Below are 15,967 nucleotides of genomic sequence, written 5' to 3' on the forward strand. Positions count from 1 at the left end.
CAGTAGTTTGGATGGAGAGGAAAAGACAGATTTTAGCAATACCGTGGAGGTAGAACTGACAGGATTTAGTGACAGATTGAATATGTGGGTTGATTGAAAGAGATGAGTTCAGGATAATGCCTAGGTTGCAGGCTTGTTAGACAGGGAGAATGGGGGTGCTGTTTATAGTGATGGGAAAGTCATGGGGAGGGCAGGTTTTGGGTGGGAATATGAATTCTGTTTACCACCTGATTACCTTGTATCTACCCCAGTGCTTAGAGCAGTGCTTGGCACATAGAAAGTGCTTAACAAATACCATTATTATTATTCATTGCGCACTGTACTAAGCACTGGGGTAGCTACAAGGTAATCAGGTTGGACACAGTCTCTGTCCCACATGGGGCTCCCAGTCTTAATCCCCATTTAGAGATGAGGAAACTGAGGCCCAGAGAAGTGAAGTGATTTGCCCAAGATCACACAGGAGACAAATTGTGGAGGTGGGATTAGAACCTAGGTCCTTTTGATTCCCAGACACATGCTGTAGCCACTAGGCCATGCTGCTTCTCTTAGGTTTAGAGGCATAATTGTGTAGGTCAGTAGGGTGGGTAGGGAAATGCTTTGGAATGAAGTGAGCTAAGGGAACACAGTACATGTGTCTTGGGTTTCTGTTATTCTTCTCCGGTGCTCAGTACAGTGCCTGGCACCAGTTGGAATGGAAGCAGCATAACCTAGTGGAGAGAGCACAGACCTGGAAATCAGAGGATCCGAGTTGTAATTCTGGCTCTGCCAATTGCTTGCTGTGTAACCTTGGACAAGTCAACTTCACTTCGCTGTGCCTCGGTTTTCTCAACTATAAAATAAGGATTAAATACCTGCTTTCCCTCCTACTTAGACTGTGGGTCCCATGTGAGACAGGAGCTGCTGTCTGACTGAAATTAGCTTTTACTTACCCCAGAATTTAGAAGCATATTTGACCCACAGTAGATGCTTAACAAATACCATAAGAAAAAACTCCCCTGTGGGCAGGGCATGTTTCTCGTGACTCTCTGTTGGCCTTTCCCAAGTGCTCAGTACAGTGCCCATCTCCCCCACTGGAGAGGAAGTCCCCTGTCAGCATGTCTCATGGTCCTATTGGACTTTTCCCCAGTGCTCAGTATGGTGCCTGGGCCCAGGGCCTGGGATCTGTAAACAGTAAGGCTACTGCTGTTACTACTGTTGCCAGGGCTGGGTGAGTGGTCCCCCCAGAGGACCAACTGCCTCATCTGTGTGCACCTGGTTGTGTAGAAGCCTGGTTAGCAGGAGAGCACATTGAGCATCCTGAGCCTCAGCATTGGGCGCTGTTGGTTTCTCCTCCAGCTCTGAACGTGCAGACATGGTTGTTGGGGGACTGTGAATTCTCCCCCAGGAGCCAGGCCACTCGTTTCAAGCCACAGGGGACTTGGCTTCTCTCTTTCTCTCTCCCCTTCTCTCTCTCTCTCTGCCCTGATCTGCCCTGCCATCACAGGAAAAGCTGCCCAGGTTGGAGGGGTGAGGTGCTTAGCACCAACCTCACTGCTGCAGGGGAGGAGGAGCAGAAGGGAAAACAGGAGATGCCAAGAAGAAGCAGGAAGTGGTCAGCCTTGTGCCCGGGGCCCAAGTGGGTTGTTCAGCACCAGGTACAGTGAGGTTCCCCCGGGTGGCTCAGCTCCCCTCCCTTCTTCCCTCCTTCCCTCACCATCATCGTTATCATCATCATCCTCATCATCGGTATTTATTGAGTGATTATTGTGTGTATATCACTGTACTAAGTGCTTGGGACAGTACAATACAATAGAGTTAACAGTCAAGTTCCCTGTCCACCAGCTTACAGTCTAAAAGTTGAGCCCCATTTAACTGAGCTCAGGGATGTTAAGTGACTTACCCCAGGTCACACAGCAGGCAAGTTGCAGAGGAGGGATCAGAAGTCCTGACAGGGAGGCAGGAGGGTCCAGCCACTGAGGCTTCCCAGATGAGTCCCTTCTTCTCCCTCCCTCCCTCCTTTCCATCCACCTTACTCTCCCTCCTTCCATTCCTCCCCTTCTCCCTTCCTCTAACCCTATCTCACCCTCCTGGTTTGCTACAGGCCAGGGAAGGAGGAAGGGAGGTAGCACACAGCAGGATAGAGAAGGGAACGGGGAGGAGGGGAGCACCTGTGAGGATGCAACAGCCTGAGACTGGACCCTCTCACTGCCCCCTCAGGGTTTCTGATCCTATCTCCATCACTTCCCTGCTGTGTGGCCTGGGAGAAATCACTTTTGTAATGGTATTTATTAAGTGCTTACTATAAGCCAGGCACTGTACTTGGTTCTGGGGTAGATACAAGGTATTCACCTTGGGCACATCCCATGTCCCACATTGGGTTTACAGTCTTAATCCCCATTTTACAGATGAGGTAACTGAAGCACAGTGAAATGACTTGATATGCCCAAAGTTACACAGCAGACAAGTGTCCTAGATGGAATTAGAACCCAGGTCCTTTTTTACTTCTTAAACCACTTAACTTCTTCCCTGTTACTAAGACAAATGGGGATTCAAATAGCTTTTGGCTCTACATCCCTGTGGGAGGTCCTTGTAGGAAGAGAAGACAGAGAGAAATCTTCCTCTGAAGGCATTGGTGGATTATACTGCCAGACCAGATTACCACAGGAGCTCCTGGGATTTATAGAGTTTAAGATCTGGGGCTAGGGCTTGATTAGGCTCATGGGGGCTCAGCAGCCCTGCCCCCCACTGTTAGACTGCTGCTAGAAGGATAAGCTGCTAAGGCAACACCACAGGTAGTGTCAAACTGCACCTGCCTTCACTAACTTCCCTTTTTTTGCATTTGTTAAAGCACTTACTATGTGCCAAGCACCGCTCTAAGTGCTGGGGGGTGGGGGGATACAGGGTGATCAGGTTGTCCTACATGGGGCTCACAGTCTTCACCCCCATTTTACAGATGAGGTAGCTGAGGCTCAGAGAAGTTAAGTGTCTTGCCCAAGGTCACACAGCAGACATGTGGCAGAGCCAGGTCTCCTCTTCCTTGTCCTCCAGTTCCCATCCCCTCCAGGGCCAGAATCTCACTGCTGCCCTCTAATACCTTCATGTACCTTCATGGGCATCCCCCTGCTTCTCACCACTTCCATCTTCTATCTCCATGTGCCTCTGTGGGGGTCTCCCAGCTTCTCGCTTCTGCAGTCACCAGAACTTGGCACAGGGCCGGTGCCATCACCATGGTATTGTCTATTGCTGCCCCTGTGGGGTTACTGGGATGTGGGGTCATGGGACCTCACCCTGCAACTGCCATGAGGGTCATTGAGATGTGGGGTGGAGCTGGTGTCAGGGTCACAAAAGAATCTCAGACCTCTGCCACTGCTGCAGGATCAACAAGTCATGGGATGGAGCTGCAGCTGGTGCCGGAGCCATGAGGAAGTCTCAGAATGCCACTGCCACAGGATCAATGGGGCTCAGGCTAGGGTTGGGGTCATGAGGGAGTCTCAGACCACGGCCATCGGGTCGCAGGGACTCAGGTCGGAACCTGGGTCGGGGCCATGAGGGATTCTCAGACCACTGGAGTCACTGGGACTTGGGGTGGAGTTGAGGCAATCACCAGGCCCACAGCGGAGTCTCAGACCACTGCCGCCATGGGGTCACTGAAGGGGAGCCATGGGGTCATGGGGTCATTGAGGTGGGGTGGAGCTGGTGTCAACTTTACATAGAAGTCTCAGATCACTGCTGTCACCATGGCCATGGGCTCACTGGGTCCCAGGGTGGATCTATGGCCGGTGCCGGGATCATGAGGGAGCCTCAGACCGCTGCTGCCATAGGGTCATTGGGGCACAGGGTGGAGCTGGTGCCAGAGTCACCAAGGAGTTTCAGACCATTGCCACCACCTCCATGGGCTCACTGAGTCCCAGGGTGGCATTGCAGCTGCTGTCACGGGGTCACTGGGTCACAGACTGTGACCTGTGTTGGGGCCACAAGGGAATCTCAGACCCCTGCCACCCCACTGTGGGTTCGCTAGGGTAGAGGCTGGGGCCAGGGCTGGGGTTGGAGCCATGAGGGAGTCTTAGATCACTGCTGCCACTGTGGGGTCACAGGGGCACAGACTGGGGCTGGTGCCTGAGTCATGGGGAAGTCTCAGACCACTCCTGCCACTGCAGGGCCACTGGGGCTCAGGCTGGAGCCGGAACTGGGGTCATGAGGAAGTCCCAGAACCCTGCTGTCATTGTCATGGGTCACCGGGGCACAGCCTGTGGCTGGTGCCAGGTTTACAGGAGAGTCTTAGGCCACTGCTGCTGCCACGAGGTTAGTGGGGCACAGGCTGGGGCTGGGGCTCAGGGACACAAAGGAGTCTCAGGCCCCTTCCACTGCTGCGGGGTCATGGGGGCACAGGCTGGGGCTGCCACTGGGGTCACATGGTAGTTTCAGGCCCCTACCCACACTGCCGCAAGGTCACTGAAGCTCAGGCTGGGACCAAGGTAGGGGCAACAAGGGAATCTCAGTCCACTGCCGCCGCAGGGTCACTGGTCTGGGGCTAGAGTCAGGGTGGGAGCCGAAGCTGGGGCTGCTGCAGAATCTCATACTGCTGCTGACACGGCTGCAGCCATGGGGAGGCACACAGTGAAAACTCAGCTGGGGTACTCATAGGGAGATCAGTCTGTGAAATCCAGGGAGATAAACCATTCATTCATTCATTCAATTGTATTTATTGAGCGCTTACTGTGTGCAAAGCACTGTACTAAGCGCTTGGAAAATACAATTCAGCAACAAAAAGAGACAATCCCTGCCCTACAATGGGCTCACAGTCTAGAAGGGGGGAGACGGATATCAAAACAAGTAAACAGGCATCAATAGCATCAGTATAAATGCATAAAATTATAGATATATATATATACATCATTAATAAAGTAAATATAATAATAAATATGTACATATATGCACACATGTTGTGGGGTGGGGAGGGGGTAGAGCAGAGGGGGAGCAAACAGACTGCACCACATGAAGAGAAAGCAGGCTGCGTGTCCAGGACTTAATCACACCGCAGCACATAAGGAGAAACAAGGCTGCGAAACTAAGGAAGAAATCAGGCTGTGGCATAGTGGGGAAATCAGGCTGCAGCACATAAGGAGAAGAGATCACAATTCCTTCTTGGAAGTTGCTCAGTTAAGCCAGACTTTTCCCTTCCTTGCCACTGTCCTCTGGGAGTCCAACAAATCAGGGTGACGTCCCAAGATAGCCCTCTTGCCTCATTCCCGGTCCACCCCTCACTGTCCCGGCCCCTGCCCTTGGTCCAGCCCACAGCAAGAGTCTCCTTAACCATCCACATCACCTGGTTCGAGCACGTGAGCATGCTGGCCATCCTGCTGAATTGTGTCACCCTGGGCATGTTCCGGCCATGTGAGGACGTGGAGTGCCGCTCCCAGCGCTGTGCCGTCTTGGAGGTAGGGACCGGAGAGACATGGCTCTGGAGCATGGTGGGGGGGGGAGTGGCAGGGCAGGTGGGGGTGGAGGTAAAGAGCAGGAGGGGGCAGGGGCGGGGCGGGGGGGCAGGATATGCCAGGAGAGGACAAGGGGCCCCAAGTGAGCCCAGTGGAGGGGTCTGGTCCAGCCCTCCCTGGCCCTACAGTGTGGGGAGGGTGGTTCCACTGAACTTGAGGGCTAAAGCCACAGGCCAGCCCCTTTCTGGAGTACCAGAACCCAAGGATCAATCAGTCAATCAATCAATCAATATATCTATCCATTGGTCAGTGACATCTGCCAAGTGTTTTCTCAGTGATCAGCATTGTGTTAAACACCTGGAAGAGTACAGGTGCATACACACACACATTCACACACGCCCTGCCTGCAGGAAGCTTACAGTCTACCAGGTAATGCTGAATGCTGGGTAATGTACTAAGTACCTGGAAGAGTTCAGCAGTAGGAAGATGTGCTCTCTTTGCCCTCAAGGAACTCACAGTCTAGTGGCAGAGGGCAGGCTGGGAGCTGGGCACAGTGCAGTGCACTGGGGACTGTGGGGCTCTTAGCTGCCCATCCTGGAACTGAATGGTCACTTGGAACCTGATTAGTTCCAGGTCTCAGAGCCCTCCCCCCCAACCTGCTGCAGCTCCTGGCCACAAGCTCCTAGGACTAGGGCCCATCAGAGGTTGATGGTGAAGCCGGTAGCCCTCTCAGACTGGTTCCAGCCACTGCCCCAGGGTCTTCACAGGCCCTTCCTACAAGGAAGATGATTGCAAGAGGGGTCTGAGGGTCTCACCGGGGCAGCACATGGTGGAGGGTCAGGAAGTATCTCCCTGCTCTAACGGTCTCTGAGAGGATGAACTGTGAGGAAGCAGGGCCAAGTTTCAAAGACTGATTTTTTTTCATGGTATTTGTTAAGCACTTACTATGTGCCAGGCACTAGGATAGGTACAAGCTAATCAAGTTGGACACAGCCCATGTCCTACGTTGGATTAACAGTCTTAATCCCCATTTTACAGATGAGGAAACTGAGGTCCAGAGAAGTGAAGTGATTTGCCTTCAGTCGCACAGCACCCAAGTGGCAGAGCCAGGATTAGAACCCAGGTCCCTCTGACTCCCAGGAACATGTTCTATCCACTAGGCAACTTGCTTCTTTGGCTTTCATAGTTACCCCTAGGCCCAGGGGGTGCCTCCCAGCCCAGCTTCAGTGGTTTCTGTTAAAAGATGCAGCTCTACCCGTCATCCCAGCCCTCCTGAAATCACACCTCCTCCAGGAAGCCTTCTCTGATTAATCTTTCATCTTTAATCTCCCTATCCCTGCCTTAGTATAATAATAATAATAATGATGATGGTGGCATTTCTTAAGTTTGTACTATGTGCCAGGCACCATTCTAAGTGTTGGGGTGGATACAAGCAAATTGAATTGAACACAATCCCTGTCCCACATGGGGCTCACAGTCTCAATCACTGAGGCACAGAGAAGTGAAGTAACTTGCCCAAGATCATGCAGCAGACAAGTTATACCATTGTATTATGGCCTCCCAAGCATTTAGTATAGTGCTCTGCACACAGTAAGCACTCAGTAAATACGATTGAATGAATGAATGAAAGTGGTGGAGCCAGGTTTAGAACACATGGCCTTCTAAATCCCAGGCCCCGCTCTGTCCACTATGCCATGCTGCTTCCTCAAGCCCTTAGTACTGTGCTCTGCTTATAGTAGTAGACTGTGAGCTTCTTGTTGGCAGGGGTCATATCTACCTAACCTGTTGTATTCTCCCAAGTGCTCAATGCAGTACTCAGCACACAAAGGGTGCTCAACAATACTACTGATTGGGTGACTGATTGATTGATTATGACAGATGCTGGTTGGGTTGCTACTGGCGGGGGAGCAGGGGGCAGGTCACCTCACCTGCCTCCTGTCCCCCTCCCGCACCCGCCCCTCTACACACATACTACACACACAACCTCTTGAGGAGGTCTGCCACCCTCAGCCATTAAGGAAATGAGTCACTTCATCCCCACTTCCCCCTTCCTTCCTGCTCCCACTAGGGCATGCGGGTTAACTGAATGTCCCTAATTATCAGAATCAGAACTACGATTATGGCTTATACTGAGCACCTACTTTATGCTAAGCACTAGAAAGAGACAAGATAATCTGGTCAGACGCAGCCCCTGTCCAACATGGGGAGGGCTGAGAAAGAGGGAGAGAGACGGAGCTATCTTCTCCCCATTTCCCAGAAGAGAGCACTGAGGGCTGCAAGGCTAAATGACGAGCACAAAGTCACCCTGCAGGCCAGGACCGAGCTGGACCACAATCCAGGGTTCCCAGGGAACCCGGGCAGGGGGGTGGTTCGGACAATACCTTACCTTTTGGGTGTCCTCAGGAAGGCGTAACTCCTCTCTGGACCTCCACTTGGCCATATGTAAGGTGGGTCCGCCCCCAGAGCCTGACTGGGTTCCTCGGTGTGGGTCTGGGTATGGCCCTCCCTACGGCCCACCAGCCCCTGCTAAGACCCATTGGAAGAGCCCCATCTGATGTGCCTCTGTCTCTGTCTCTCTGTGTCTCTCCATGGATGCCAGGCGTTTGATGACTTCATCTTTGCCTTCTTTGCTGTGGAGATGGTGGCCAAGATGATCGCCCTGGGGGTGTTTGGGCAGAAGTGTTATCTGGGAGACACATGGAACCGCCTGGATTTCTTCATCGTCATAGCTGGGTTGGTCACTGGATGCTGACGGCAATGGGGGAACGGGCAGGAGGGGGGGAGCCCCTGGGGTAGGGGTCATGTCCCAAGCACATCCCAGCTGGAGCCAAGCACTAGTCAGTGAAACCTGGCCTCAAAGCTGGTGCCAGGGGCCCCCCATTCATTCAATCATATTTATTAAGCATTTATTGTGTGCAATGCACCATTCTAAGCTCTTTGGAAACTACAGTACAACAGTAATAATAATGATGATCAATCAATCAATCAATCGTATTTATTGAGTGCTTACTATGTGCAGAGCACTGTACTAAGCGCTTGGGAAGTACAAATTGGCAACATATAGAGACAGTCCCTACCCAACAGTGGGCTCACAGTCTAGAAGTTAAGCGCTTACTATGTGCCTAGCACTGTTCTAAGCACTGACATTCCCTGCCCACAAAGAGATCACAGTGTAGAGTCGGGGAGACAGACATCAATATAAATAAATAAAATTGCAGCTATATACATAAGTGCTGTTGGCTGGGATTGGCGGGGGAAGAGCAAACGGAGCAAGTCAGGGTGACGCAGAAGAGAGTGGGAGATAAAAAGTGGGGCTCAGTCTGGGAAGGCCTCTTGGAGGAGATGTGCCTTCAGGAAGGCTTTGAATGGGGAGAGAGTAATTGTCTGGAGGATTTGAGAAGGGAGGGCTTTCCAGGCCAGAGGCAGGACGTGGGCCAGGGTTCGGTGGAGAGACAGGCGAGATTGAGGTGCACCCTGGACCTGGCAAAACCCTGACTAGTCCTGCCTGCCGCAGGAAGCTGGTGCTGGCCTGCCCTGTCGCAGGGGCAGATCCAAGATAATAAGATCAGAAGCAGTTGCCGTCCCACATGGAACTCACCACCTAAGAGGAAGAGAGAATGGGAATCTTATCCCCATTTTGCAGATGAGGAATCTGAGGCAAAGAGCAGTTAAATGACTTGCCCAAGGTCACACAGCAGGCTAGAGGTAAAGCGAAGATCAGAATCCAGGTCTCTTGACTCCTGATCCCATTCAGTGTGGCTCGTGGAAAGAACACAGAACTGGGAGTCAGCAGGCCTGGGATCTAATTCTGGCTCCATCTCTTGCCTGCTGTGTAACCCTGGGCAAGTCACCCTCTACCTCAGTTTCCTCAACAATAAAATGGGAATTCAAGACCTGTTCTCCCTCCCCCTTTAAATTTGACCTGATTAATTTGTATCTACCCCAGTGCTTACTACAGTGTTTGGCACATAATAAGCTCTTAACAAGTACCACAACAACCACAACCTCCTCCAGAGAACCTTCCCTGATTAATTCTTGACAACCTAGGCACTTCAACACCTGCCCTTAGCTCTTTTATATGTGATTCATCTCTAAAGCACTTAGGTTCAGATGTATATGTTTATTTAGTCATTTAAAAATAATAATATCGTGCTTTTGTTAGAGCTCTTTTATTTTTCCAAAGGGAAAGTTAGGGGTTTTTTTAATTGATTAGTTAAGCACTTTGTGCCAGTCACCGAGTTAAATGCTAGGGTAGATACAGACTAATCAGGTTGGACTCAGTCCAGAACCCTCTTGGGGACTAACAGTCTTAATCTTCATTTTACAGATGAGGCACCTGAGGCCTAGAGAAGTGAAGTGACTTCCCCAAGATCACACAGCAGACAATTGACAGAGCTGGGATTAGAACCCAGTTTCTCTGATTCCCAGGCCTGAGCTGTTACCACTAGGCCACGTCTCCTTCTTCCAGACACCTGTATATTCATACATTAATCAATCAGTCAATCATAGTTATTGAGCCCTTAGTGTGTGCAAAGCACTGCACTAAATGCTAGGAAGAGCACAATATAAATACTATTATAATAATATTATAACATTATATTATATTATTATTATATAATAATAATAGTCACATTTATTAAGCGCTTACTTGAGAAGCAGCATGGCTCAGTGGAAAGAGCATGAGCTCGGGGGTCAGAGGTCATGGGTTCTAATCCCGGCTCCTCCACTTGTCAGCTGTGTGACTTTGGGCAAGTCACTTAACTCCTCTGTGCCTCCGTTCCCTCATCTGTAAAATGGGGATTAAGACTGTGAGCCCCACATGGGACAACCTGATTACCTTGTATCCTCCCCAGCACTTAGAACAGTGCTTTGCACATAGTAAGTGCTTAACAAATGCCATCATTATTATTATTATTATTATTATTATGTGCAAAGCTTTGTTCTAAGCGCTGGGGAGGTAACAAGGTGACCAGGTTGTCCCATGGGGTGCTCACAGTCTTAATCCCCATTTTCCAGATGACGTAACTGAGGCACAAAGAAGTTAAGTGACTTGCCCAAGGTCACACAGTAGCTAAGTGGCATAGCCAGGATTAGAACCCAGATCTATCTGATTCCTAGGCCCATGTTCTATCGACTAGGTCACTCTGCTTATCATTCCCTGCTCACAACGAGCTTACAGCGCATGACTGGAGCATTCAGTTATTTATTCAGCTATTTCATCCCGATCCATATGAGCTCCTTCTTACTTGATCTTTAGTGTCCCTCCAGCTCCCACTTATTGCACTCTATGCAAAACACTTAAGGTCTGTTGCTTCCATTCTACTATAAACTTCTTGTGGGTAGGGAATAAAGGCCTTGTTTCTGTGGGGCTCCCCAAAGCACTATTCAAAGTATAGTGCTTTGAATTTAATAGGCCCTTGATGCTCCCAGGGAAAAATAATTGGAATAACGTGCTGATGAACTGTAGACTATCCATCACTCCTCAGGAAGGGGGAGATCATGAAATCCATCAGGACCCCCAGTGCCCCACAGGTGGTGTAGGGCTACCGACTGGACCTAGTGTAACGCACATGCATACAGCCATCCTTCGTGGTCAAAGACGCAGCCGATGGTGATTTTCACCTATGAGGGCCTCTCTGGCTGGGAAGACCAATGCGAGACCCACAGTCCCAGCCACCTTGAGCACACAAAAAGTTGACCCTTGTGGTGCTGTGCTTCATGTTTGCTGTGCCTGCCAATGTTTTCTCTTTTGCTTCCTTTTCTCTCTATTGCTTAAAGAGAGCTGCTTCCTTTTTTGATGACTGTGACCTTGCAGGTCTGTCCCTAGCAATTGGCTCCCAGTTATATCAGCTGGGATGCAGCATTGTCTGAGGCTTTGTTCTCCCATGTCCTTAAAATGCTTTCTCTGCCTTCCTGGCTTTCAGTTTCCTAATTTATGCTCTCCGAACAGCAGCTGTTTGAGTCTTCTGTTGTTGCTCATTCTCTGCACATGTCCCACGTAGGATAGCTGTGTTCAGGTGAGCAGAGCTTTGATGTCAGGAAGCCAACTATGTTCCAGAACTTCATTGTTTGTGATCTGATCTTCCCACCTGATATTGGGTCCATAAGTGATACTGCTGGAACTGCTCAAGGAATTGGATGTGGCACCTACATGTGGCCCAGGTCTCCCAGCTGTGGAGAAGGAGGAATAATCCTACAGCTCTGTAGGCCTCTAGTTTGTCCTGGAGCCTGATATCATGCTTCCGCCACATTCTGCTGGACAGTCTCCCAAAGGATGGAATGGCTTTCTTGATTCTGGTTTCTTTTTCCCTATCTTTCACTGCATCGTCAGTCAGTGTGCTGTCTGGGTAGCAGAATTCTGTCACAGCTGTGTCAGATCACTGCACTATATTGAGTGCTTGAGAAATACAAAGCCAAAAACTGACATCAATCAGTCAATTAATAACTCCTGATTATCTTGGCTCCCCTTCTCTCACTATACTTTCTCCAGCTCTCTTATGTCCTTCCAGAGTAGCGTGGCCTAGTGTATAAAGCACGAGCCTAGGAACCGGAGGATTTGGTTTCTAATCTTGGCTAAACTTTGACCTTGGGCAAGTCACCCAGTCACTCTGTGCCTCAGTTTCCTCAACTATAAAATGGAGATTCAATACCTGTTCTTCCACCTACCTGACTGTGAGCCCCATGTGGGACAGGGATTATGTCCCATCGAATTTACTTGAGTTCAAATCTAATCTAATCTAATTTTGAGTTACAATCTAATCCAGGACCTGGGGTCTTAATCCCAGCTCTGCCACTTGTCTGCTGTGTGACCTTGGGCAAATCACATTACTTCTCAGGGCCTTGATTATCTCACCCGTAAAATGGGGATCAAGATTGTGAGCCCCATGTGGGACATGGACTCTGTCCAACCTGATTACTTTGCATCTACCCCATGGTTTAGAACAGTGTCTGGCACATAGTAAGTGCTTAACAAATATCATTTAAAAAAAATTCTTGTATCGACCCCAGCATTTAGGATAGTGCTCGATACATAGAAAGCACTTAACAAATACCATTTTTTTCCAAAAAAAAGGTTTGTGAGCTTGTGATGACTACAGTGATGAGAGAAGTTGTGAAGAAGGGAAGGTTTGGGTGGGAAGATGAGGAGTTCAGTTTTGGACAGTCCACAGACTCACAGTCTAAGAGGGAGAGAGTGCAGAAATCTCAACCACATTTTCTAGCTGGGGAAACTGGGGCCCAGAGAAGTTAAGTGACTTGCACAAGGTCATACAGCAGATCAGAGGCAAAATGGAAATTCAGAGCTGAGTCTCCAGGCCCTCAGTCCCCCACTTCTTCCATTACGTGGGGCTGCCTCCCTTGTGGGTGCTCCACGAATCAATCAATTGTATTCATTAAGTGTTTACTGGGTACAGAGCACTGTACTAAGCCCTAGGTAGAGCACGATACAACAGATTTGGTAGACATATTCCCTGCCCACAGTGAGTTCACCACCCCTTTAAAGCAGTGGATTTGAAGGAGAGGGGTTGAGGGTTTGGAGAAGAGAGTTGGGGAGGGGGTAGGATGGTGAGCGGGGCAGAGTCTGCACTGATTGGAGGTCTGACGGAGCACCCTGAAGGGTGATATCTTCAGCTCTGAATCCGGGACCACTTTGTGGCCAGAACAGCAGCCCTGACTGGGGGTCCTCTCTCTGTCTCTCTTTCTGTCTCTCTGTCTCTGTATGTGCCCCTGCCTGTCCCGCTCTGCCTTTGAACCTCTTTGTATCTCTCTGTCTCTGTCTCTGTGTGTCTCTCTGTCTCTTTTTGCACCTCTCTTCCTGTCCCTCTGTCTCTCTGAATCACTCTCTGTCTCTGTGTGTCTCTCTCCTGCAGGATGATGGAATATTCCCTGGATGGACACAACGTCAGCCTGTCAGCCATCCGGACCATCCGCGTGCTCAGGCCCCTCAGAGCCATCAACCGTGTGCCCAGTAAGTCTGCCTCTTCAACCTGCCTCTTAGCCCCCAACTCATTCCCACCTTCCTGTGGGCCCATCCCTGCATTTCCCCAGCCAAGACATGGGCAGCAGGTCCACGCTCCTCACCTCCCTCCCTCCCTCTCTGACTCCCCCTCCTCTTCAACCCACCACCTTTTCTCTAGAGAAGCTGAATCCCTGGTCCTCAATGGGTTCAGAGAAGCTTCTCAGAGGGCCAGGTCTGGTTGTCAGGTCTACGGTCATAGCAGGTAGGGGCTGACCTCAGGCCATGCAAAGACCTGATCTGACCCCTATCAAGCCCTTCTCACCACTATCAAGCTCACTGACAGAGACTTTAAGGTCCACTGGACTGCTGGCCTTCTGGTTACTCATTTAGTAGTCTACTGGACTACTAGCCTTCTGATCCACTATTCTACTCATCTATTAGTCAACTGGTGCACTAGTCTACTGGTCTACTAGTCTACTGGTCTTTAAGCCTTCTGGTCCTCTAGTCTACTGGTCTGCTAGTCTTCTGGTCTACTTGCCTTCTGGTCCACTGGTCTACTGATCTGCTAGTCTACTGATCTATTGGTATACTGGTCTATTAGCCTTCTGACCAATCTACTGATCTTCTTTTCCTCTAACCTTTGGCTGCTGGACTTATGGCCTGCTGGTCTACAGTCCTATGGTCTACTGGTCTACTAGTACACCGTTCTCCTGGTCTAGTAGCCTACTGGTCTTCTTGTCCTTTGGCTTCTGATCCACAGCACTGCCAGCCTTCTGGTCTACTAGGCTACTGGACTATTTGTCTTATAACTTTTGGTTACTGGACCACTGGCCTTCTGGTCTAGTCTTTGATCTACTGGTCTACTAACTTCCTGTTCTACTAGCCTTCTGGTCTACAGGTGTCCTGGCATACTGGCAGCGGGCCGACAAAACCTCTGGCAGGTGCAGATCAGATTGGGGGATAGGGGAATAGGGTGGGAGGGAGGATGGACCTCATTAATTCCCGACCTCCCCCACCCACCAAGTCACAGCATCCCAACATGCACCACCAGCCCCTGGTCAATAGATGTCTATTCAATTGCATTACCATTTTTACTTGCATAATTGCCCCTCTTTTTGGCATGATTTCTGCAACCCAAAAACAAGGAAGGGATTATTACTTGGTGAATTAGGTCTAATAGTAGGGAAGTAGAAGGAAAAAAAAGAACAGGAGGAGGAAAGGGGGAGGAGAAGGAAGAGAAAGATAAGAGGACTCGCGAGACCCAAACTTAGGTCGAAGGCCTTTTCCGAAGGGCTACATACCAAAGGCACTTGGTGAATTATGGTAACCTCTCCCTTTGCCTCTCTTCAGAGGAGAAACTCCTCATCCCCATCATGAGCTTGAGCTCATTCTGACCATTCTCCTTTCTCTACCCCATGCAGGCCATGACTGCTACTTACCCTCAGGAGTCAGGGTCAGGGAAGTCTTGGGGGAGGAGAGCCAGTTATGCAAGTAAATGAGGGGCTCCAATTCCACCATTGGTAAATATTTTCATAACACCTTGTCATTGATTTTAGTATCTGTCTTCCCTGCTAGACTTTCAGTTCCTTGAGGGCAGGGATCATGTCTACTAATTCTCTTGTACTTTCCCAAATATTATCAATTGATCGATATCTCCTCTGTAAAAGTGTAAACTGCTTGGGAACAAGGGATGTCTCTCCGGCTTTTGTTGTATTCTCCCAAATAGTTCAGCACTGAGAGCTCAGTAGGCACTCAGTCAATACCACTGACCAATCGGCTCAAGGGTCCCTCCCATTTGGGAGCAGCAGCTCAGGAGGGGACACCAACCCACCCCTGGAAGGCAGTCTCCCATATTAGAGCCGAGGCTTGGTGCGGACAGGGAGACGGTCTGTGTTTCTGCTGGACTTTTCCAAAGTTCTCAGAGCAGTGCCCTGCACCCAGTAGAAGCTCAACAAGTCCTACGTGTACATCTGCTCCCAACGAGGTGGAGGAGGAGGAGTAGGTGGGGGCCCAGATCCCCCCAAGGTAACCAGACTGTGTATGGCCTCAGGCTGATCCCAAAGCATCACACCCCTGCAAGGCACCCTACACCCTTGTCACCGTCAGCCCCTGCAGGAAAACTCCCCAGGCCAGGGGGTCTCCTCCAGGCTCGGATGTAGCCCAGAAAGTCTCTGGTCCTCACCACACAGTCCTACCCCTGCTTCCCACATTGAAACTTGTTTCTTTTCATTCGATTCTCCGTAGAAACAGGGAGCTCACCAAAGACATGGAGACGGTAATTCCTCCGCCCTCAGCCTATTCCTCTTCAGGCTAAACACCCCCAGCTCCCCTAGGCTCTTTCTCTCACTCGCCTACACAGGTGTGTGTCTGTCTGTCTGTACAGTGACCTATATGTCCACTGTGCCATGTGGGTATGCATGACTGTGGGCACAGGCCATGGTGTGTATCCTCTGGGCCTACAGTTTTGTATGTGAAGAGTGTTATGAGAGTGCGCCCTGCGCATGTCTGTCACTGAAGGTGGACACTGGGCATGGGGTGCACAAGGCATGTCTGTATGATGTGTGTACAGTCTTGTACATATGTACTATGTAGTGGG

The 15,967-nt window shown here is 50.2% G+C and overlaps 1 protein-coding gene across 1 annotated transcript in view; it reads left to right on the forward strand.

Moving 5' to 3' along the window:
• Positions 1-15,967, forward strand: part of LOC119942157 (voltage-dependent T-type calcium channel subunit alpha-1H-like) — a 222,969-nt gene that overhangs the window by 97,975 nt on the left and 109,027 nt on the right. The window contains 3 exon segments of the mRNA XM_038762812.1: positions 5,306-5,417; positions 8,014-8,147; positions 13,283-13,380. Coding sequence (XP_038618740.1) covers positions 5,306-5,417; positions 8,014-8,147; positions 13,283-13,380 — 344 coding nt within the window.

Source organism: Tachyglossus aculeatus, chromosome 21, assembly GCF_015852505.1.
Source record: "Tachyglossus aculeatus isolate mTacAcu1 chromosome 21, mTacAcu1.pri, whole genome shotgun sequence".
NCBI classification, from domain to species: domain Eukaryota; kingdom Metazoa; phylum Chordata; class Mammalia; order Monotremata; family Tachyglossidae; genus Tachyglossus; species Tachyglossus aculeatus.